This window comes from Lacerta agilis, chromosome 14, assembly GCF_009819535.1.
Source record: "Lacerta agilis isolate rLacAgi1 chromosome 14, rLacAgi1.pri, whole genome shotgun sequence".
Classification (NCBI taxonomy): Eukaryota; Metazoa; Chordata; class Lepidosauria; order Squamata; family Lacertidae; genus Lacerta; species Lacerta agilis.
In genome coordinates, this window is record NC_046325.1 from 19880389 (window position 1) to 19905377 (window position 24989).

The 24989-nt window shown below is 41.5% G+C and overlaps 1 protein-coding gene across 1 annotated transcript; it reads right to left on the reverse strand.

Moving 5' to 3' along the window:
• Nucleotides 1–1873: 1873 nt before the first annotated feature.
• Nucleotides 1874–24444, reverse strand: LOC117057566 (extracellular calcium-sensing receptor-like; the record flags this gene model as incomplete). Its single annotated transcript, XM_033168412.1, has 9 exons — nucleotides 24269–24444; nucleotides 22545–22722; nucleotides 21203–21865; nucleotides 19575–19766; nucleotides 8031–8196; nucleotides 6037–6168; nucleotides 5049–5174; nucleotides 2476–3345; nucleotides 1874–1911 (listed from the first exon to the last, which is right to left on the reverse strand). Coding segments are annotated over exons 1-9 (2541 nt in total), but the record flags the coding sequence as incomplete, so codon positions are not given.
• Nucleotides 24445–24989: the final 545 nt, after the last annotated feature.

Below are 24989 nucleotides of genomic sequence, written 5' to 3' on the forward strand. Positions count from 1 at the left end.
ACTCCCAGATAGTGAGTGGTAATATTCCAACTCGTGACTTTAATTAAGCTCATTCCAAAGGTAGAAACCTAAATTTAAGTTCAAAAACAAGCTCCATAGCTTGTAAAATACGTCGGCAAGGGGCTATGCTATTTTTGCCTAGCTAAAATACATATTGGCTTTCAGTTCTATATCTGGTGAATCTCTCCCCCCCCCATCAATCCAGTGACCTATATACAATATGAATATTGTGTTCTGATCCATGAGACAAGTTGGTGAACTAAAACATTTCAGTTGAGGCTCCTCCATTGTGGAATACTCGGCCCACTGAGATCCACCTGGTACTTTGCTGAAATCCTTCTGACGCCAGGTAATTTTAAAAATAAATTATTAAATTTCTATAATGCCATTCATCCAAAGATCACAGGACAGTTTATAATATAAAAACACAAAATACCTACCAAAATAACAAACAAAAATTATACCCCACCACAGACAGGTGAAAGTGTCATAGATAGTTTAATTAGCCAAAGGCTTGCAAAAAGAGGAATGATTTTGCCTGGCACCTAAAGGTACGTGAGGAAGGTGACAGGAGCATTATACAAATGGAGAGCTACTGCAGAAAGGGCACATTCTCATGTTGCCACCCTCCAGATTTACCCTTTCCCCCGGGTTTTTGATGGTCTGAGATTATGTCTTGCGGTTGTTATTCTGCCAAAGCTTCCTGTGGCTGGTATGTGTGTGTTTTGCAAGGCAAATGTTTTGCATGAATTCTGTATAATGCATTTATGTTTATGTTTTTTTAAAAAAATGCTTCAAGGTCACCTGGAGATCTTTGCATAACAGGGGACTAACAAGGAACAGCAGCAACAGTAGTAACTATTGTCACCTTAATGGAAAGGCATCATGAGGCATAATATTCTAGTCTATAACAACATTCTATCAAAATGTCTGGGCTATCAGAATGAGAAAGTGTGATGGACCAGAGCATAATGCCTTTTCTAGATCTCTCAAGGGGACCTGATTCAGACAATATATTTTTTAAAAAACCATTGCTATGGGAACTGTATTATCTCACAGAATATAATTAAACTATGGAACTTGCTGGTGGTGGTAGCAATGGTGGCCAGCAGCTTGGATGGTTTTAAAAGCGAATTAGAGTAATTCCTAAAGATATGGCTAGGATTGTTTGATTTATGTTTTTAATGTATCATATACTTTGATGTTAGCTGCCCTGAGCCCGGTCCTGGCCGGGGAGGATGGGGTATAAATAAAATTTATTATTATTATTATTATTATTATTATTATTATTATTATTATTGCCATGATGGCTATGCTCTGCCTCCTGAATGCTTTTGCACACCAGTTGCTGTAAATCGCAGCAGGGAAGAGTGCTTTTATATGTAACGCCTGCTTGCAGATTTCCCACAGTCATCCGCTTGTCCACTTTGTGTCCAGGCTGCTGCACCAGAAGGGTCACTAGTTTGATCCAACAGGCTTTATCTTTCATTCTGTTGTTCTGTAGTAGGGAAGAACTGACAGTGAAATCTGGCTCAATGAATTGGAAAGGAAAATATTTAACTAATATTTCACAGATGGTTTGAAAAGGATGAAGTTCATTCATTGTGCAGTCTTACAGATTCCATTATGCTGAAAGCTTTGAGGAAAGTTTTATAATTGAGAATTAAGACAAGATACAGATTTGCTTATAAGTAAATTTTGTCAAGAATTGCTCAGAGTCTTCAAAATAAGACACTACAAGAGAGTAATGTGTGTGTACTTTGGCCACCTCATGAGAAGAGAAGACTCCCTGGAAAAGAAACTGGTGTTGGGAAAGATGGAGGGCACAAGGAGAAGGGGACGACAGAGGACGAGATGGTTGGACAGTGTTCTCGAAGCGACTAGCATGAGTCTGACCAAACTGCGGGAAGCAGTGGAAGACAGGAGAGCCTGGCATGCTCTGGTCCATAGGGTCGCGAAGAGTCGGACACGACTAAACAACAACAACAATGTACTATTATTATTGTACTCCTAAAAACAAATCCCAAAGCATTTTTCCAAATGAATTTTCAGCTAGGGATTTTTGGAGACTAGAAACATTTATATAAGGGAGCTGCTGAACACATGTGTGAAAATATTCTACTCTATAGGTACATACAGAGAAAAACACAGATTAAAGCAAAGGAAATGTTTATTATTTCTTTAGTTTTTCTTCCTTATAATTATTAGCTCTTCCGTGTTGTTCAACTCAGGCCTCAAGCAAAACTATATAACATTTTGGGAGAAAAATGCAACCCAGAAACCCAAGGCTGGGGGCTAAGATAGAGAGGATCTCCACAGCTAGCATGTATTTTCCCTTGGTGCTCAGGCAGTTGTTGAGTTGGCCTTTACCAATATTCTGTGGTACACAAACAAATCTCCTGTATTGGGTACAAATTATGGCAAAGGACACTTATTAAATTCTTCAGCCTTTTCTTCTTATTAGTTGTTCCCTGTTGTTCAGTTCAGGCCTCAACACAAGAATATAACATTTAGGGGAAAAGATACAACCCATCAACCCAGCACTGGAGGCTAAGATAGAGAAGATCTCTACAGCAACCATGTATTTTCCCTTGGTGCTGAGGTAGGATGGAATAAAGGACAGCCAAACGCTGCAAAAGACCAACATGCTGAAAGTGATAAACTTGGCTTCATTGAAGCTGTCAGGTAATTTCCTGGCAAGGAAAGCAACGGTGAAACAGATAATTGCCAGAAAACCCATATAGCTCACAACACAGTAAAACATAGTCACAGACCCCTCATTACATTCTATTATAATTTCTTCTGCCATTGAATGACTGTCAAAATCTGGAAATGGGGGAGAGGTTGCTAGCCATACAGTACAGATCCCTGCCTGGACAAAGGAACAGGAAAGGACAATGGTGTTGGCCAGTTCCTTCCCCACCCATCTGCTCATCCTGGATCCAGGTTTGGTGGCCATGAAAGCCAGAACCACAGTGATGGTTTTTGCCAATACACAAGAAACAGCCACTGAGAAGATGATGCCAAAAGCGGTTTGTCGGAGGAGACATGTTACCTTCTGAGGTTGGCCTATAAATAGCAATACACAAAGGAAGCAGAGCAGGAGGGAGATGAGGAGAGTGTAGGTGAGGCTCCTGTTGTTTGCAATGACTATGGGAGTGTCATGGTGCTTCATAAATGTACCCAGCACCAGAGTTGCGATCAGAGTAAATGAAAGCGAAAAGCAGACTAAACTGATGCCCAAAGGTTCTCCATAAGACAAGAAGCTTCTACGCTTGGGAATGCATGCATCCCGGTTCTTGCTTGGATACTCTTCATCTAAGCATTTATTACATTCATCTGTATCTGGAAAAAGAAATATGAGGTCTTGATCCCAGTTACATGCCACAAATATCAACAACATGCTGAAATTGTTCCTCTCTCTCAAATAGAATGTCTCCTTTCAATTCAGAGAATCCATATTAGTGCTTGGCACTATAGATTGCGGCACAGGTTGGTTTAACTTCTTTAGAACGAATGTAGACATAAAGTGGCATTTTTTTCTAAAACAATGTGGTAAACCTGCTGACAGGAAGCCATGTTAAATATGACTCACATCCCAGGTTTTTGCAGGAACTGGGGTGGCTAGTAAGGTTATAGGCTATTCACCCTCACAGTTGTTGCATGTATAGTCTGGGTGCATGCTGCAGGTAGCAGAAGAGTTAACCAGTTCCCCTTCAATTACAAAAGAACCACAAGTCCTTTGTCATTCTTATTGGATAAATGTATCCAGAATACCCAAAGGCCAGTGATCAGATTTCATCCAAATTTAAATAGTAAAGAAAAGCAGTCATGAGGTATGCATAGTTTGACATGTTTGTTCCTGTGGATCACAGATCATCTGTGCACCTTTAGCTCCCTATTGTTATAGTTATCAATACTAATATCCTGTTGAAAGTAAGTGGAAAAGTTAGAAATTATTATTGTTGTTATCATTATTCATTTATTCATCGCCTTCCACTGTACATACGTGTCTCAAGTAAAACAGTTTAAAACATCACAAAAACAAACAAGCTTAAAAAAACCCTGAAACAATTCAATATAGAACAGACACCCATGGCATTCAGAAACCTATAGAAACCCATTCACCCAGTGGGGAAAACCTGACAGAACAAAAAAAAAAATCAAAAAATCAATTGTTTACAGAAAGTGCAGATAGTGAGTACCTGTCAAATCTTCACCATAATGCTATTCCATGTAAGAGGGACAGCCACCATAAAAGCCCTACTTTGAGTTAGTGTGGTACAAGCATTTCCCACAGACCCCAGTGCCCTGTTAGGTATATAAGGAATAAGGGGTCTTACAAGTAACCTTGGCCTGAGCTACATATGGCATCAGATGTTAGTACCAAGACCATGGTCAGGGCCAGATTTAGGTTTGATGAGGCCCTAATCTACTGAAGGTAATGGGACCCTTTATATGTCCAAACCAGTGATATTTTAGGGAGCAGGCTAGCAGGTGGGGCCTATTACTTACATTATAGGAGACTACACAACACAAAACACAGTTGCTGTATGTAGGTTTTATTTTATTTGTTTCTTATCTTATATTTTGGAAATGTACATCCAGTGTTTTCTTCCTTTAATTTTTTTGGGGGGATCCCACAAGAGTGGGGCCCTAAGCTATAGCTTGTTTAGCTTATGTGTAAATCCGGCACTGACCATGGTCCTGTAGTAGCCAGCACAAATCATAGAATCATAGAATTGTACACATGGAAGGAACCAAGATGGCCATCTAGTCCAAACCCCTACGATGCAGGAATATTTTGCCTAACATGAGGCTAGAGCCCATGACTCTGAGATTAAATATCTCATGCTCTAGCAACTGAGTGCTCTCTCCTCTCTCTCTCTCTCTCTCTCTCTCTCTCTCTCTGTGTGTGTGTGGTGTGTTTTATGCTGTGGGTTGTTTACCTTCTCTAGCAACCTAGACATGGCTTAATACAAGCCTCATTTCTTTTATACAGCTGTAACTATTGCATCTGAATCCAATCTCCTTTGTATATCTCTTACCCTTTTGATTTGAAATCTTCCCCTCTGGACATGGGATGCAGTCAAAGCAGCAAGATTGCTCCCCCTCCTTCACTTTCTTCCTAAAACCGGGGTGGCAACTCTCAGTACAGACAGAAAGAGGCGAGTCTAATCAGTAAAAAAAGAACAGAATGAGAATCTTACAATTCATAAGCTTGGAATCCAACATTTTATCCACCTAGAAAGGCAGAAACGTCTCAACCAAAGGCTAATTGTGCTAAGAGTAAATTTCTTTCTGGCACTAAAAACTAGCAGCCTCAGTGGAAGACTCTAAACCAAGGAGGAAACAGCTTGGAAATCTAGGCCATGAAGTGAGTGAGAGTGAGGCCAGTAGTGATGCCAAATATACCTTTCAAAGGAACCTCTAGAATTACAAAACAATTCTCAGTATGCAGATTAAAACGTGGATTTAATTAAATATGTATTTTGAGAGAAAATAACAATTTAAAAAAAATGAATCAGTGACATGAAGCACTAATAGAGAGGCCTAGACCCAGTGTGCCCCATCTACCCCAGCAGCTTGATTCCATTTCTCTCCTCCCTCCCTCCCTCCCTCTTCCATTGTTCATCTTCACCACCTCTTCTACTGTTCCCCTTAAAGCTTTAGTTGTCTCTTCTACCTGTTTCTGTTTGCTATTGGCTTTTCCCTCCGGTCTTCTGTCTCCTCCACTATCCACACTTATTCTCACACCCTTTCTGGGTCAGCCATTAGGATGAAAATTTTGGGGTCCACTTCGTTTCATAAGGCAAATACCAGTACTGTATTTCCACAGGTCTTTATGTTTATTAAATGAACTTAAATCTAGGCATCAGGACAGATGTTCAGTGCTCATTCAAAACTGGATGACTTTCTAGATAAATGTCACCTGGAATCTACCTGGTTAAACCAGCCATGCCATGTTATGGCATCTTCATCAATGGTGAACACTTGGCCTGGGGGAGCCTGGGGATCTATTCTCCCAATTCTCACTTTGTGAAAGGATTGGTTGGGGAAAATAATCCAGTTGATAACATCCAAGCCAGATTATCTCTCCATTCTGGTTAAAGGAAACTGTGTCTCCTGCAGTGTTGTTAAATGACAACCTCTCAGAAAGTGGTGAAGCTAAAATGGATAGAAAAGGCAAAAATATAGAAATTATGCATAAGCATTTAAAAACTATTCGCCCCCCCCCCAGTTTTTCAAATTTTATTTATACTTTTCAATTATACATTTCACTGGTTTTATACCTTTCACTAGTTTTACAATCATTTTAACATTTCAAAACTTGACTTCCTTCCCCACTTTCTTCATTCCTTAAATTTATTTTTAATACCTCTGCATATCCAAATTAACTTACTTTGCTTTATTCATCTACTTTATATATATATACTCTTGTAAAACTGCAGGTTATTACAATAATCCTGTGAATGATCTAATCTGTATACAATTTGTTTGTAAATATTCAATAAGCCATTTCCATTCTTTTATAAAAGAGTTTGTTATCTTAGTTTCTTATTCTTCCGGTAAGTTTCACCATTTCTGTGTATTCCATAATTTTTTTTTATCAATTCTTCCTTTGCTGGGGCTTCTGCTTCTTTCCATTTTGGGGCGAGTAACATTCTTGCCACTGTAGTAGCATACACAAATAAGTTTCTTTTGGGAGACAATGAATGAGATATATTAGTGTGGTGTGTGTTTCTGAGTGAGACAGAAAAAGAGAATCAATTGGTATAGAAAAATGTGTGAACAATGTCTGTGTGCATATGTGTATGGTCGGTGCATGTGTATATGTGCATGTGTTTGTGTGGGCATTTGTGAGGTGGTCCAGTCCACTACTAGCTCCAACTACGCCCAGCGTCATTTTTGCCCTAGCTACTGCTGGAATTAAATTCTAGGATATTTAGCCATGAGGGAAATGAAGTCTTCAAACAGAAGAAAGATTTGCCATCCCCATTCTAATGCTACCAGTAGAATAATGCTGTAGACAATTTCAAATAATAAAATGGAGGGGATATGTACTCATCCTTTGATGTACTCATCCAAAATATTTCATGAAATGTTACTACATAAATCAGCAATATTATCATTACATGCTGCAACAGAATGATATGACTATCCCTCTGTAAATGATTCATACATTGATTTCACAGACCTCAAAGAGGACACCAGAAAGCCTGACTGAATTGGGCTAATCTCTACTTCTAGTGGCCTGGAAAAGAAGGAAGAGGAAAATGTTCGCAGAGGAAGAGTTGGAAAGAATGTAACACCCACTTGAGGTGGTTTACTCCTTTACCTGCCAAAACTGTTGCTTCCAAAGCTTTGCCTTCCTCTATTCACCATTCGTGAATGTTTGAGTCTTGCTAAGGACATGGCATGTAAAGCATGGGCCAAGGCAAAGACAGCATTGTAGATGCTGTAGCTTTGACCTTGCACTGTCATTTCAAAGAGAGATCCATGAAGGTTCTCTACCTTCTCCATTCCAGTGCAGATATTTCCTTCCACATCACCCAGAACTTGATTTGGGAATACACAGAAAAAGGCCTGTTGCCAGAAATCCCAGATAAAACCATCTCCATCTGCATTAGAAGGGTTTCTGTCCTTGATGTATTGATAAAATCCTGATATCATTGGAATGAATTCTGAAGGATATGGTACCATGGAATATTCCTGCATCCCAATCCCTCTGATAGACCAATGAAACGAAACTCATTTGAGCTGTTGTTATCCATACTTTACTTTTTACATTATTTGACATTTGCTCTAATTTTGATAGATATGGAAGCCATCTAAAAAATACAAAGGAATAAGCTTCTCCATAGATTACCACTACTTGGCTTTGCTGCTCATCACTTTATCATTTATGTTTGCCCCCTGTTCCATCATGGCAAGACCATCAGTGACAAAACTATATTTGGGGACTCTTTCCACAAAGGCAAAACAGATGCCACTCTGGGAGAAGAGTGGGAGCACATTTTGTACAAAACTTTCTCCATTATCATTATCCATCACAGTGATCCCAATCCATGTCCACTTGAAATACAGAAGTAAAGAGAGAATTCCTGCAAACTGGTGGCCTTCCTGGGGTGCCATCTGATAGAAAGGAATTTGTGGGGTTTTATCATTCATCACTGGAGTGGGGCCATATATGACCTAAAGAGAAATGGGTAGGAAAGATAATTATAACCGTAAGTGGTTCTAAGCAGTGGGATTTGTGGGTGGGGTGTGGGACAGGTTGGGCACAAGCAGTTAGTGCCAGCCCCTCCTCCAGCGTAGGGATTGTGGTGTCCTAACAGCCAGCCCTTGAGTCTAAGGCTGCTGTTGCTGAATGCCATGCTGGTTCTGAGTAAGGCCTCCCTCATCAATGATTTGATTATTGATGAGGATCTGCCCTATATCTTCCACTGTTGAAGACAGATGCAAAGAATTCATTCAGTTTCTCTACAATTCTTTATCCTACTTTAGCACACCTTGACTCTTAGTCATCCACAGCACCTGCCTGCTTCCCAAGTAATCTCCTGCTACTAATATATTAAAATAATTTATTATTGTTGGTCTTAAATGTAAAAACAGGCTCAGGAGTAAACCCTGAGTAAACACAAATCTGAAGTGGAGTCCCTAAGGTGATAGGATGGCACCTTGTACACCTCCTTCTAGGAACTCCTGCAGCTAAGCTGGTGCAAAATATATTGCTCTGCTTTCCTTGGCACGACATCAGTGAGACTGAGAGGGAGGTTTTGTCATCTGGGCAGGCCAGGACCACCATAAGCACTGCAAGGACATGCGCCCTAGGGAGGTCACGTTGGTGTTGCTAACACAGGATTTGACTTCACTCCTGGTGGTGCACTCCATTGTCTCTTGAAGCAGATGGATGCCAACATGACACCACACTTTTTCCAGTCTACCTTAACCATCAAGATGTTCAAAGGGATATAATCAATGCCTCTCTGAAGAAAATATATTGATTATAGATGTTGCAAGTGTGGTAAAGAACACCCAGATTTTTACAGGCATGACTCAACTGTAACTTCATGCATAATTTAGGAATCCATGGGAAAATCTCTTGCCATTCTATTTTCCTTCATATAAAGATCCCAGTGTACACCAGCCCCTGCCTGATAATTGCCATGTTTAAAAAAGAACCAAACACACTGTTGTTAATTGCCTGATTGTGTCAGGAAAATTTGCCTGATTGTGTCAGGAAAATTTGTTACAGTCCTTTTTTATTTAAATATTTACAGAGATAGGCTATCAAACCCAGTCTCTTGGATAATGGCGCTGTCCCGAGTGAATCTCCCCCCGACGCCTTCCCCACTTCCTCATTCTCGTCATCGTCTCTCTCTGTAGGTGCTGCTATGTGCCTCTGTCTTCGAGCTCTTTGCTCTCCTACTTTAAGGCTCACCGGGTTGTGGGAGATGGGGGGTTGGAATGCTTTCTAATGACAATGTGCCAGCTGGGTGTTGTTCTGACTCTCCCATGATTTCACAGCTTTCCCCTCATGTTAGCCGCTTTGAGACTCCTTAGGGTAGTGAAAAGCGGGATATCAAATCCAAACTCTTCTTCTTCTTCTTCTTCATCTGCCCCTGAGCTGCAACCTCCCTCAAACCCCTGTTGCAAATATGTCTTCCTCTTCCTCCTCCTGGAAGGGTCAGGATGGGGAGGTGGTCTCTACCATTCCTCCTCTGCACAGTCCCTGACAGATTGACATCTCTGCTGGTTCTCTCCTCAAACAGGTAGAACTTATCCATATTTAACTTTTGCCCCACACTTTCTAGGCAGAGGTCCACACTTTCCAAGTCTGTGTCCAAGCATTCCCCCCCACATATTTTCTCAAGAAAAACTCGATCTTTACAGCTGAATCAGAGCCAACAGCAAAGTGCTTTTTCCATGGATTCCCATTTTCTTTGATTCATCAGTAAAGAGCAGGTTTTCACGGGGAAACAAGCTCTCAGACACAGACCTAGAAAGCCCAGACCTGTGCATAGAAATGTGGAGCAAAGGTAAGTGCAGATGAGCCCTTAATTATGTTTTGAACTATTTTGGTGTTATTTCAGTGAAAATTAACCTCCACTTTATGAAGTGGGTCTGCTTCCCAGTCTTAAAAATGGTCAGTCCATGGTTGGCATGAACAAGTGGCTCACATGATACCATGTTCATTATTATTTGATGTGAGCAATATAGACAAAGAATCAACAACTTGGCACATTCGAAAGAATGAATAAGATGTCCATTTGAACATGGCCTGCAATAATGAAAGACATGCTTTCTGTTTCCAGATCTTTGACTACCCATGTAGATGTAGTACTGAATTGCAGTTATACTTTATGAATGTCATGTGGTTTTTCTCATTTGCAAATGAATACATTTTCTTAGTCTCAGTGTGCTTTGCAAAAGAAGCAAAGAAAGATAGTGGTTGATCTGATTACTCCCAAAGTACGCATTTCTGTCTCTAAACTATAAAATACATTCTGCAAGAAAGAAAGTATGAAAATAGTATGGATTTCTTATATTCCACACAGAATACAGGCACAGATGTCCTACCTGTGGAATCTTATAAATATCCAAGATAGTTGCCACATGAAGGGAGATTTGTGCATCTAGACCACCGATGACAGCTGTCAGATTATTTTGGATGCTACATATTAGTTGGGTAAAAATTTCTCCAATGTGAATAAAAGTAGCATTGTGGCATGATATGTTTTCCTTGCATCAACATAGCTGTCATAGATGTTGAAGCCCAAGGTGATATTTGGTAATAGCTGAGGGTTTTCATTGATCTCCTTTACTGCAAATGTCAAGGCCAGGATGTGCTGGTAACTCTTGGGTACCACTCTAGAATAAGAATAGTGTACTTTTTCAGAAGAGTGTTCTACACCTGTTGCACAACCCAAAAGGTAATTCCAAAGCAATCTCTTTGAATCGATTGGCGCTCCATTCCTTATGCACTGGTATAGAATTGTAAGACTGAGATTCTGTGCAGAATTACCTTTAAGTAAACCCAAAGAACACTATGGCATTTACTTTACTTTCTGCACCTGTATCTCATTATCAATAAAATATTTGAAGGCAGTCTTTAGTTTAAGGTGGCCTATGCAAAGATAATAGAAACAAGAAGCACCAACCATGAAACACACCAAACATTTTGTGAAGATGATTTCACTGAAAATAAGCTGGAAAACAAAATGAAAATAAAAAAGAAATAATCTTTTTAATACCATGCGTTAGGAACACAAGAAAGTGATGGTGGCGGCGGCGGCATTTGTAAACTGAAGGATTATTGCTTTGTATATCAGGTGACATAAGTAAAATAGGGCATATCTGAATAATGGAAATCATAAATCTCCTCTGATATGAGAATGATGTTTCCAAAAAGTCAAAATTCAGGTTACATGACTTTTACAGAGAAAGGCTGCCAGAATTATAAATTTAACAATATGAACATGGATTCATGAAAATTATTTGGCTGATTGAGATGTAGTTCATTTCCCCAAATTGCCAATAAGCACTACCCTAAAAAAAAAATCAGTTGTGAATTTTGGGGAAGGCTAAACTGGGCACACATACTCTCCAACATATTCCAGCAGAAAATTGGGATGCATGTCAACTGGCTCATTGGCTGGCTCACACAGGAGAATGGCACCAAAAGATATGCGAATCAGCTGGCTGCCTCTCCTGTCACTGCCCCTACCTGGAAGCTGCTTGCTCTCTTCCCTCCTCATTCTTTTCCTCCTCCTGTGCATCACAGCACCATGAGAGCAGCAATGACTTGGACAGTGGCCGAGAGGGGCAAGCAGGGAACTGCCTCTCCTGCACACAAATGTTCCATTCATTGAAGGTTCCCCTGCTAAGTGCAAGCACCAGCTGCAAGCACTGGCTCATCTTTCTCCCATCGTCGGTCGAGGGAAAACAGGATATTCCCTGATGAAATCAGAATTCGGGATTGCTTCTGTAATTCAGTGAATGTCTCAGAAAATAGGGACACTTGACCGGTATGGGGTACATCCTTTGTTTCCAGATATTTCCGGATTCTACCCCAGCAGCTCCCATTTAAAGTGACTCTTAGTGAGCAGGATAAAGAAAGGTCTCACTGATCTATTGCAGATATTAATATTGGATACAAAAACTGAATCCTTTTTCAAATAAAAATTGTCCAGACCCATAAATACGATTTAAAGCTTTACTAACCAGGACTTCCTCAAAATAGATACTAAAAAGTCAATGAAACATCCAGAAAGTTGAATAAAGCATATGCCTTATACAGGATACAAAAGATGCAACTAGAACAGTAAATCTCTTTGCTGGAACAAAGGTACATATGGATGAGATATATCTATAATATATATTGCAATATGGCACTACTCATTAGCCTACTCCTATAATTTTTGTGTTTTCCAAGCTGATTTATTGAGGAACTTGTTTTACTGGTTTACTGTAATCATATCATTATTATGTACTATAAAATAACACGTTTAGTGATCCACTTTTGTTAAGACTAACATGTTTTATTATTTATGTATGTACAATTTGTTAACAACAAAATAAATGAAATAAATCAAGTTCTTACACAAACTCTTCAAGCAATGCTGGTGGGGGTTCTTCCGTGAATTTTGCTGAACTGGAAATGAAACCACCATAAAAAGCAATGTGTCCAATGATGAAATTTCCTGACTGATGATACGTGTGAAGTGGACGGTGTAGATACCAAACCCTGCATTTAACAATGTGAGCTATCAATGCCATGTGAGGAAATAGCACCAGCAGCAAGGCCACTAAAACAACCTTCATAAGTAAAAGGGCAGATTTTCAATCTACACACAGATTCCCCCAGTCCTCCTCTCTTGCTCTAAACAGTGCTGGGTTTCTTTATAACATCCTTCACAGCCTCTCCTATTACTTTTGCTTGTGGCTACTGAAATTCCACCAGAGGTTGGACAATCTAGTATAATTAACTGGTTTTGATAATTATAGAAGAAGGTAATCACCTGTTCAAATCTGGGTATTTCTTGTGGAAATTGGTGAAGAAACATGTTGCAACATCTGGAATGAAATGTTATTTCCCACAGATATAGAGGCCCATGGAGGGGCAGGGGGGAGGCACACCAGGCATAACTGTATTCTACAACTATAGACAAAATTAACATGTTTGATAATAAAGCTGGTCATCTCGCCATTTGTGATAATGATAATTTGTAGAATGAAAAGTTGCCCTAGGCTGATCAAATCACAATCCATATACATGTAGAGGTTTTCACCTACCTCACAGCAACCACCTTTGGCAGATAAGGCGTTGGGCTGGAGCCTTAGTCACAGGGCTACCCCATCAGAGGGTCCAGGAGCAGTGAATCTGTCTGGGAGTCCACTGGGGGACCGATGGGCCAGTACACCTCTCCTAATAGTGGCCTGTGCGGGGTTGTGACTCCCCAACACAAGTTCGATCCCATCAGGTTCCTATCAAGTAACAAGCAGGCTACCTGATGCTGGATACATGCTCAATGCCTTAGCCAATACAAAATCGAAAATTCTTTCTAGTAGCACCTTAGAGACCAACTGAGTTTGTTCCTGGTATGAGCTTTCGTGTGCATGCACACTTCTTCAGATAGAAGAATTCTTCAGATTCTTCAGATAAGTGTGCATGCACACGATAAGTGTGCATGCACATGAAAGCTCATACCAGGAACAAACTCAGTTGTGTCTCTAAGGTGCTACTAGAAAGAATTTTCGATTTTGTTTTGACTATGGCAGACCAACACGGCTACCCACCTGTAACTGGAGCCTTAGCCAATATGAGACCCACAGCAAAAAAAAAAGCACCACAGAAATAACTACAGATGAAATTAGCGTGTTTGATAATAAGGCTCAACAAAATGTCGTTGACAATCTGTAGAATGAAAAGTTGCCATATACAATCCATGCACCCTACAGGGAAATGGTTCTTTCAGTCCCACTAGTTATCAATATAAGTTTAGATAGCTGTGCTTCTTTAATTTTTGTACTCAGGGTATATAGTACTTCCGGCCACAATCAGAATTCCTCAATGTGACCCATTTTGCTTCTGCCCATTTCCTTACATGCTTTTAAAACCTCTATTAAATGGATATTTGTACATAAGGGGATATTTACCTTGGGTTGGCCACTGTGAAAACAAAATGGTGCACTAAATGGACCTTTCCCCTGATCCAGCAAGGCCCTTAACTTTAAGTACTTAATTTTCTTATACTTAACATTCTGCATTGATAATGTCATCATGCAGAGAAGTCACTAGGCAGCACTGGACTTAATTTCTGCTGATGTTCTAGACTGGGGGTCGGCAACCCGCGGCTCTGGAGCCGCATGCGGCTCTTTCGCGGCCCTGCCGCGGCTCCGGGGCGGGGCCTGGTGCGACGGCGGCAGCGCAGTTGGCGGAGCGGAGCGGGGCCGTCCCCGCCGCAGCCCGCCACTGTGAGCGCGCAACAGGCGCTCCTCCTTCGGCTCTGGGGCGGCTGCCTGGGGCGCGGAGGTGGCGCGGAGTGGTGGGGGCACTGCGCCTGAGAACTCCTCGGCCGGAGGGAAGACGCGCCAGCCCTGCCCACGATGGAGGGGCGGTTTGCAGGGGGGAGAGAGAGAGGGCAGGGGCGCCGGGGGGAGGCACGGGGGGCGGGGCCTGGTGCGACGGCGGCAGCGCAGTTGGCGGAGTGGAGCGGGGCCGTCCCCGCCGCACCCGCCACTGTGAGCGCGCAACAGGCGCTCCTCCTTCGGCTCCGGGGCGGCTGCCTGGGGCGCGGAGGTGGCGCGGAGTGGTGGGGGCACTGCGCTGCACTCCTGGCCCGCCTGGGCTGCGCCCGCCGCGCCGTCCTCCTGACCCGCCGCGCCTGCCCGCTTCCCTCCTTGGAGTGTCAGGCCCGGCAGGCGCTGGGGTGTCCTTGTGGGGCTTGGCTCCGTTGCGCCTTCCCCGCCCCCGAGAGGGGGGTGGGCGGGGGACCTTCCCGGCGTCGGTCGCCGGATGGCGCTGCTGCCGCCTCCGCCTGGCTTTGCTGCTCCGCCTCGCCGTCCGGGCGCCTCTTTGGCAGCGGGACCCGGGGGGCGCCAGGGGCCCGGCCGGGACTCGGAGCCTTCCTGCGCCGCCGTGCAACAGGAAGGCCGGGCGGCGGCGGCGAAAACGTCTGTGCTGCTTCTGAAACCTCCGCCAACCGGTGCTTCGCCAGCGCTCGCTGCGGGCGGTGTACATGCTCAACGACGGCCCCAAGGGCGGCTCGGGGGCCCGGAGCCTCGAGGCCGGCGCGCTGCAGAGCCTGGCGCGATTCCCCCCAAAAAAACCTGTTTTTGCTTTTGGCTTTTGCCTTGCTCTTATTTTTTAAACTACTACATATTTTTAATAGATATTCTCCCCACCCCATCCCACCCCCAATTTTAATTTTTCCACCCACTTTTCCATTCCCACCCCCCTTTTCTTTCTTTATTAATTCGCTTGCCAACCTATCTTATAGGGGAAGCCCTGCTCTCCCACCCCCACGCACACCCCCAATTTATATTTTTCCACCCACTTTTCCATTCCCACCCCCTTTTTTCTGTCTTTATTAATTCGCTTGCCCAACTATCTTAGTAGGGGGAAAGCCCTCTCTCCCCCCACCACACCCCCAATTTATATTTTTCCACCCCACTTTTCCATTCCCACCCCCCTTTTTCTTTCTTATTATTCGCTTGCCAACCTATCTTAGAGGGGGAAGCCCTCTCTCCCACCCACCACACCCCCAATTTATATTTTCCACCCCACTTTCCATTCCACCCCCCTTTGCTTTCTTTTATTAATTCGCATTGCCAACCTATCTTAGAGGGGGAAGCCTCTCTCCCCCCACCACACAACCCCAATTATATTTTTCCACCCCACTTTTCCATTCCCACCCCCCTTTTTCTTTCTTTATTATTCGCTTGCCAACCTATCTTAGAGGGGAAGCCCCTCTCTCCCACCCACCACACCCCCAATTTATATTTTTCCACCCCACTTTTCCATTCCACCCCCCCTTTTCTTCTTTATTAATTCGCTTGCCAACCTATCTTAGAGGGGGAAGCCCTCTTCCCACCCACCACACCCCCAATTTATATTTTTCCACCCCACTTTTCCATTCCCACCCCCCTTTTTCTTTCTTTCTTAGTTCGCTTGCCAACCTATCTTAGAGGGGGAAACCCTCTATCCCACCACCCACCCCAAAACAACTTTGAGCTGAACCCAAAAAACGGGGGTAGATCACTGCTGAAAGTAGATCACAGTTTCTTGGGAGTTGGCCACCCCTGGTATAAGACATGTAACTAGAATAAAAATTTTAAAAAACCAAGCAAATAATTGTAATAACTACTGTAATAAAGCACTGCTATAATTTATATAATTTCCCTAAAATTTTGGTTTCATTTGCCTTCCGTGCTGAAATGTCACAACCTGAAGGACCATGGCTTGCCCCCCCCCCCAGTTTTGATCCTGGGTACGCCCCTGAGTCAATGCAAAAAGTAAGAACTTATTCTTGTTGTTTTACTAATTATACTTTGCATTGGCCCTATACGTTATTTATTATTATTGCATTAAGGTAAGAAACAATATATGCAGCGTTATATTTGTTTTAAATGTCGCAATGGTTTTGCGGCTCCCAGGTTTTTTTTTTCCCTTTGGAAACGGGTCCAAGTGGCTCTTTGTGTCTTAAAGGTTGCAGACCCCTGTTCTAGACTTACCTACGAATGACAATAAAGTTGTTGTCTGTTTTACTGACTTGTTTGTCCTCTATGCCTTACATGACACGCCCTTAGCCCTAGAAGCTACAAATCATTTTTGTCTTTTAAACTAATAGCTTTTTCTTTTAATTTACAAATTCTCTATTTGGTCCCCTGAGTATGCAGAAACCAGTCCCTTATTTTAGGATGACTCTGTTTTGCTCTGAATCTGAAAGCCACTTGAAATTTCAAGTTTGCAATCAGATGGAATGAAAATTATAGCAGAGGACATATACTGTATGCCCAAATTATTTATCTTTTTTTATCAACTGTTCCCTGTTGTTTAATTCAGGCTTTAGCACAATTATATAATATTTAGGGAAAAAGATGAAACCCAGCAACCCAGCACTAGAGGCTAAAATAGAGAAGATCCACAGCTACCATGTATTTTCCCTTGGTGCTCAGGTAGGTTGGAACAAATGACAACCAAACACTACAAAACACTAACATGCTAAAAGTGATGAATTTGGCTTCATTGAAACTATCAGGCAACTTCCTGGCAAAGAATGCCACAGTGAAGCTCACACAACAGCCAGAAAGCCATGTAGCTCAGGACACAGCAAAACATTGGAGCTGAGCCCTCATTACATTCTAACACAATTTCATAAGTCATTGAACTCATATCAATATGTGGGAATGGCGGAGCGGTTTCCCACCACACAATACAAAGGACTGCCTGAACAAAAGAGCAGAAAAGAACAATGGAGTTGGCTAGTCTCTTCCCCACCCACTTCTCATTAGATCCTGGCTTGGTGGCCATGAAAGCCAGAACCACTATGATGGTTTTTGCCAGCACAAAGATACAGCCACTGAGAAGATGATGCCAAAAGCAGTTTGTCGGAGGAGACAGGTCACCTTCTGTGGCTTTCCAAAAACAACAAAGCGGAAAGGAAGCAGAGCAGGAGGGAGATGAGGAGACTGTAGGTGAGACCCCTGTTGTTGGCAATGACAATGGGGGTGTTGTGGTGCTTCATAAACGTTCCTGCCACCAAAACTGTGATCAAAGCAAAGGAAAGTGCAAAAGATATTAAACTTATGCCCAAAGGTTCTTCATGAGACAAAAAGGTTACAGTTTTCGGTATGCAGAAATCTTGATTCTTGCTTGGATAATCTTTCTCTGCACATTTATGGCAGTCATGCATGTCTGGAGAAAAGAAAAGAATCATTTTATCTCATGAACATGGTTGAAATCTCTACTAAATGACACAACTGTCCCCCTCTGCTATTATTTTAACACCCCAGCCTCCAGTCGATAAGCTGAGAGGAAGTGGTTTCATTTCTTCGAAAGAAGTGGGAGCTGAACTTGTTCCCTCGTAAAACTAAGCCATGATCTTCTTTTTAAAAAGTAGTTTCATAATAACAATGGTTTATCAATTGATGACCTAGTGTTAAGTCTCAACCCTGCCCAGCCATTTAACTATAGTCTGTCTTGGTATCAACTATGATTTGTCAGTGGAGCATTCTCAGAATCTCAACTGGTCCCACAGATCCAGGCTGGCTACTAGTTCCATCTAAACAGAAAGTACTATAATAGGCTTCCTATCTCCACATTGATGTTCCTCATCTCTGGCATTTTTGGGGGGCGGGGCTTCCTGAGTCTTGGCATTCTCCCTCAGTTCTGAATCCTCCCACTCTGACATCCTTGCATTACATTTGTCCCCTACTTGGCTTCCTTTGGATACAACCAGAAACTTCTACATTCAGCAGCTTCATCCAAGGTTCTCCGCTATCAGCATTTCAATCACACTTCATACATGGATGAAAAGTAATCCTCTACACATTACATTGTTTTGTACCAATCTTCCACTGAACAACAGCCATGCTGCTTTATAAATCTATACAGTAGGTGTAATTTTCATACCTTCGTGCTCTGAAATCTTCCCCTCTGGACATGGGGTGCAATCATAACAGCAAAAGGTTCACCCTCCTTCATTTTCTGGCTAGAACCAGGATGGCAGCTCCCAGTACAAAGAGAGACAGGCCGTGTCTAATCCACAAATAAAAGAGATCAGTGATAATCTGGTGAATAATAAGCTTGGCATCATTAAATTTCTGGGGTGTTTCTGAATATTTTTAAGGAATAAGGCATTTCAGCAAAACTTTGAGTTTCTTTATTATGCATTAGTTCAGAGACTTGATACCAACGAGTCTCATGCATGTTTTTATGGGTTTTTTTTTTAAAGATATGGTTTTCATGTAACCACTCAACTAGTGGTTTTGTGTTTATGTTTCTTTAGTTGCAGTTGTATCAAATGATTTTATATTTCAAGTAGACCCTAAGTAATTTACTTCTGGGCAGCCTATCAAAAGTCTCATGCCAGTGGTGGGTGGAACTAGAGACAAAAGTGGGTGGAGCAACACATTTAAATTTTAGCTTTGTACCATAGATTTGGTTTCTGAGCAGATATTGCCAGCAGATGCAGAAAATAGGTATATTTGAGCTGCGGTTAAACATTAATTAAACTAGATTTTATCTTTATCTTCAAGTTAAGTTGAATGGAAGGAGGTAGGCTGAATGTAGAAAATCAACTGTGGGTTTATATTCAATTAGCAGTGATATATTCAAATTCTAATTTAAATATTTCAAATATTTCTCAGTAAATAATGCAACACAGCAACCAGGGCAAAAAAAGATGTCAGTCCTAATGTCTTCATGTATTCATGCCCTATGAAAAGCAAAAGATTTTTATAGGGGACTTTTACTGTTATATGAAATATAATTTTTCTTACCAATACTAAGGAAATACTCATTAAAAACTGGAAGACTTTCTAAAGTGCCTACAGTTGAATCCTACCTGGTTAAACCAGTTGTGCCATGTTATGGCATCCTCGGTGATGGAAAATGCTTGTTCTGGAGGACCCTGAGGACCCATCCTCCCAACTTTCACTCTGTGAAAGGACTGGTTTGAAGAGACAATCAAGTTGATAATATCAAACTCAGCTATTAATTCCCCATTGTGGTTGAAATAACCTTGTCTCCAGCAGTACTGTTAAATGAGACATTTTTCAGAAAACGATGGAACTAAATTGGAAAGGGAAAGACAATAGTTTAGGCAAGGCTGCAACACATTTCTTCTCTCCAACTAACAGCAGAAACAGTATTGGGGGTGAGAAAAGATTTACGGAAGAATTGCTCACACTTTGCGGCAAATGTACAGAAACCATGGATACTACATGCATCATCAAAATTTCAATGCTGCGTGCTATTACAATTAACTTGACAGACGAATTTGGCGCAGATTTTCACCACAACATTTAGGGGATGAGTGGAGGAGAATGACCATTCCCCACATTAAATGGGGAGTGACATTTGCGTGGTTGCGCACAGCCCCCTTGGACCCTAGAGGGGTCCTGCCTGTTCGGGCTGGCGTTGCCTTCCCCAGGCTGGATACCTGTGGTCCCCGCCTACCTCAGCCAGCATCCAATCCCACTGGGGGAGGTGTTGCCAGGGGGATTGGCCAGGTAAGGGGAGGGACCATCCCGCCCACACAATAGAAGGCGTAGCTTACCTGGGAAAACAGCAGTCGGGCTCGCAAAACTATTCCAAAATTGGTTGGGATGCACAAATGATTGAGTAGAAGGGAGTGTACATGCACTATTAGATAAGGTGGTCTGAGTATGGATTACCTTATTTATTTATTTATTTATTTATTTATCTTTATTATTATTTTAAAAATCAGGAATAGGTCTATTATAACAGTAATCTCCTCCTCATCCCCTGCATCAACATTCTTGGGAATGATGTTATATCATCATGTAGAGTTATTAGAAACTAGGTTCAAAGTAATCAATTGCCCAAAAAAAGGTGGCTTAGTATTTCTCTTTTTTGTAGTGGAAAAAGGGTAGGAAATAAAACAATACCCTTATCTAATATTTTGAGTAACATGTCCCTACCCAGTCCCCCAGATTCATTCATTCTCTCTCTCTCTCTCTCTCTCTCTCTCTCTCTCTCTCTCTGTGTGTGTGTGTGTGTGTGTTACACACTCACCCACACCTTCATAGGGAAATAAAGCTTCACCAAAGGGGAGCTGGATAATGACTCCAAAGCAGAGAAGGCAAATTGAAATATGAAATATAGACTTCCACTTTTGCTAATGGGAGGAAGAATAAAGGTGCAACTTTGAGCAGATGAAGAATTAGGGTGTAAAGTTTTCTCCACAGGTGGAAGCTTCTTGAAACACCCATGAAATGCTGTTCTTTTTCATGAGGAAATTAAGTGCATTACCTTCCATAGCTTTTGTTTCTGAAGCTTCTGTCCTTTAGCATTTAACACTGCTCTGTATTTGATTCCAGATAAGGACATGGCATGTAAAGCATGGGCTACAGCATAGACAGCATTGTAGATGCTATAGCTGTGGCCAGTCATGCTTTTTTCAAAAAAAGATCCAGGAAGGCTCTCCAGCTGCTCTTCCTCAGTGCAAACATCCTCCTCTGCATCACCATCATCTGGATTTGGGAATACACAGGCAAAAGCCTGTTGCCAGAAGTCCCTGATAAAACCATCTTCTGTTGTGCTGGAGGGCTTTCTGTTCTTAACAAATTGGTGAAATCTTGGTTCATCATTTGAGTGAATTGCAAAAGCCAAAGCACCATGGAATATTTTTGTATTCCAAGTCTTTTGGTATACCAATGAACTGAACTCTAGCTGGGCTGTTGTTATCCACACTCTACCTCTGGGTTTAGTTTTCTCGTATTCAAGTTCTGATAGATATGGAAGCCATAAGAAAAATGCCATGGAATAAGATTCTCCATACGCCAGCACTACATTGGCTCTGCTGCTCATCACTTTCTCATGTATCTGTGTACCCTGTTCCAGCATGTCATAACCTTCAGTGGCAAAAGTAAATTTGGGCATTTTTTCCAGGAAGGCAAAGCAGACACCATGCTGTGAAAACAATGGAAGCACAGTTTGCACAAACTGTTCTGCATTGTCGCTGTCCATTACAATGACCCCAATCCATGTCCACTTGAAATGCATAAGCAAATAGAGAATCCCCACAGATTGACGGGATTCCTGAGGAGCTACCTGGTAGAAGGAAAGGCCTGGAGTTTTATCATTCATTACTGGAGCAGAGCCATATAGGAGCTAAAAAGAGATTAGGGTAAGGAGGGAAGATAGCAAGATTAGTATGTATGTATGCATTTATTTGTGGTGTTTGTATTCCTCCCCATAATAAAAATTTCTCTAGATATATTGTAATGAATAGGAGGTGCTGCTGGCCTCCTTCACCCTCGTGCTCAATGTACATATTCCCCTCTACTTCCTGACGAAGATCTTTACACACACCTTCTTCCCAGGTTGTGGGAGTGTCACTTTTTTGTTCTCCTCAGGTGGCAAAATATCTTAGGTCAGCTCTGAAGGCAACAATCCTTTCTCAGCTTCATTCTCTCTCAATATCATTTCTTAAAATTGTTTAGGAACCTTTTTATAATAGGAAATAAAGAGAAGTTGCTGGCTGGGTTGGGTGGAGTTTCTCAGCAGGTGGACCACTGCTGCTTATCAGGAGGAGAGGGGAGAGAGGTGGCAGTGCAAATGCCATTTGGTGAGCCACTTTGATACTAATGTTAAATCCCCCCCCCCCCGAATGATTTACAAGTGAAACATAAAGTCTGCTTCTTTTTCTTAATATTCACAGAGAAGGAAAGGGAAATAATATGTCTTCTCCAATGCAGTCATTTCTGTCTCCAATCCACAAAATGTATACTCCAAGGAAGTGTGAGTTCAATTCCTATATTCCATGCTCACATGCTCACAAGTGTCCTACCTGTGGAACTTTATAGATATCCAAGATAGTTGCCACATGATAGGAGGTTTCGGCATCCAGCCCACCAATGACTGCAATTAGATTATTCTGGATGTCACATCTGTAGTTGGGGACAAATTTCTCTTGTGTGGATAAAAGCAGCATTGTGGCATGATTTGTCCTCCTTGCATTGACATAGCTGTCATAGATGTGGAAACCCAACGTGAGATTGGGTAAGATCTGAGAGTTTTCATTGATCTCCTTCACTGCAAATGCAAAGGCAGGATGTGCTGGTAATTCTTAGGCACTACACTAGAAAGAGAGTTGCATTCTGTATCAGATGGGAACAAACTCCTGCCTTGGCTCCCCATTTCATTTCTGGTGCATCAGGGAGGTTTCCCTGCTCTAGGGTTTAATGGGTCTATGCACTTCAAACTTTTTGTTTTTGTTTTGTTAGAAGTCTTATACCCTCTTAGTTTTGCAGTATCCTTGTTAATCAAAGGTGTTAGTGCGATGCAATTTTTCAAAGTGATATAATGTGATGCACTCCCCCAAATTCAACAATGAAATATGCAAAAAAGTCAAAAGACTCATGTCTCAAATGCCAATGAGTTAAAAAAAAAGTGTCACCATTTAAAAGAGCAAGAATTGAAGCTTTACTGAAAAGGGAACATCTGAATATTGCTTCGATTCAGGAAACTTAACCCCACCAAAAAATCTCAAAAAATCTTTACATTTGACAACAGTGATGGAACTCAGACCCCCAATGGTCCAATTAAATTTGTGGAGAGGATACATTTCAGAAGGTTAGGGTAAAGTGATTTCTTGATACCTTAGACTCTGACTAAAAAATATGCATATATGAATTAATGTAGGGTATTATATTCATTCTCCCTTCCCTATTATCCACCCTAGTTCTTCATTTTTCTCTCTATCTTTCTGTGCTTGAGGCTGTTTGTATTTTGTCTTTATTTTTAAAATTAATAAAATTTCTTTAAAAAAATACAACTCAGTCCAGAGGATCAATACGTTTTAAGGAAAAACCCAATCTTTGTAGGTTCCAATTAATGCCCTCTACTGTAGATTAACCAATAAACAATATAAAATATTATTCTGTCAGTGTGCTTTAGACAACACTGAATATTTCCCTAATTGTATGTTCAATTGTTCTCTGACACAAAGTTCTATTAAAAAAAATCGTGTGGGTCGGCTGAAAAATCATTGATCAGATTTTCAAAAAAACGAATTTCTTCTTCTTTAAGATCCTGAGAAGGGCTGCTACATTCTTATTGAAACTAACCAAGGCAGGAGTCAGATTTTAGAGAACAATGTAAAATATACTACTGGAGAAGCTTGATCACTTATCTTTATTCTATTTTAATATATTTGTTACCTACAAAACAAGAGGATGGAATTTCAAATCTACATAGATAATTGGCTGAGCTGGACGTAGTAATGACACTATCTGTAGGGTCAACTGCCAATTGTTGCTTTTAATTTTATTCAGTATGCCCCCCCAGTATATTTGCTAAACGTTGTCCACCTCTGCTGTTCTATATTGTGATTTTAAGAAATAAGTTTGAACTGTCATAGGAGCCTCCCCACAACATTAATAATCGAGTTATCGTTTTCTGTAGCCTAAACCAACGAGACATTATTCTGAGCTCCATCTATGTAAGTGATCATTCCAGTGACAAAATACATGGAAATAAAAACAATCAAAGGAAGGGAAAGCAAGTCCTTACACAAGTTCTTCAAGCAATGCTGGTGGAGGTTTTGCAACAAAACGTATTGGATTGACGGTGAAGCGAGCCTGAGAAGCAATGCCTCCGATAATGAGGTCTCCAGACTGATGATATTTGTGAAGTGGAGACTGTAGCTCATAGACACTGCATGTAACAATATGTGTCTTGCATACCATGTGAGAAAGAAATAGCAGCAGCAAAATGATCAATACTGACATCTTCAGTACAAGTACAAATCTTCTCTCTACACACAAATTCCCCTGTTTTATTCAATAACAGTGTGATTTAGAGTTTCTGTGATTAAAGCCACTTGGCTTGCCTGCGAGCTTAATCTCCTGATAGTTCTGCACCTTAGACTATACAGGAAGATCCATGCTTGTTTTCAGCACTTCTCCGTAGTTCAGAATGGTATTCAGTATATTTATGACTTCTTTTCCCGTCCTTGATATTAGCTCTGCTGAATGCCTTCAAGGATTTTCAGAAGCAGAATTAATTGCTAGGCTTTGATTATAATCACTAGTTCAATCCTGGAATTTCCCAGTGGAATTGCTGGAGAAAGCTGGTTTTCATGTCTAAACAGATATTTTCTCTTCCACTTAGCTAGCAAGGGACAATTGGACTTGGAATGACATACAGCAAGAAAAGAACATTATAAATAATAAACAGTTATCTGGAGCTAGAGAATAAATGGTTTGTTTAAAATTTTGCTTAGGAAGTTCTG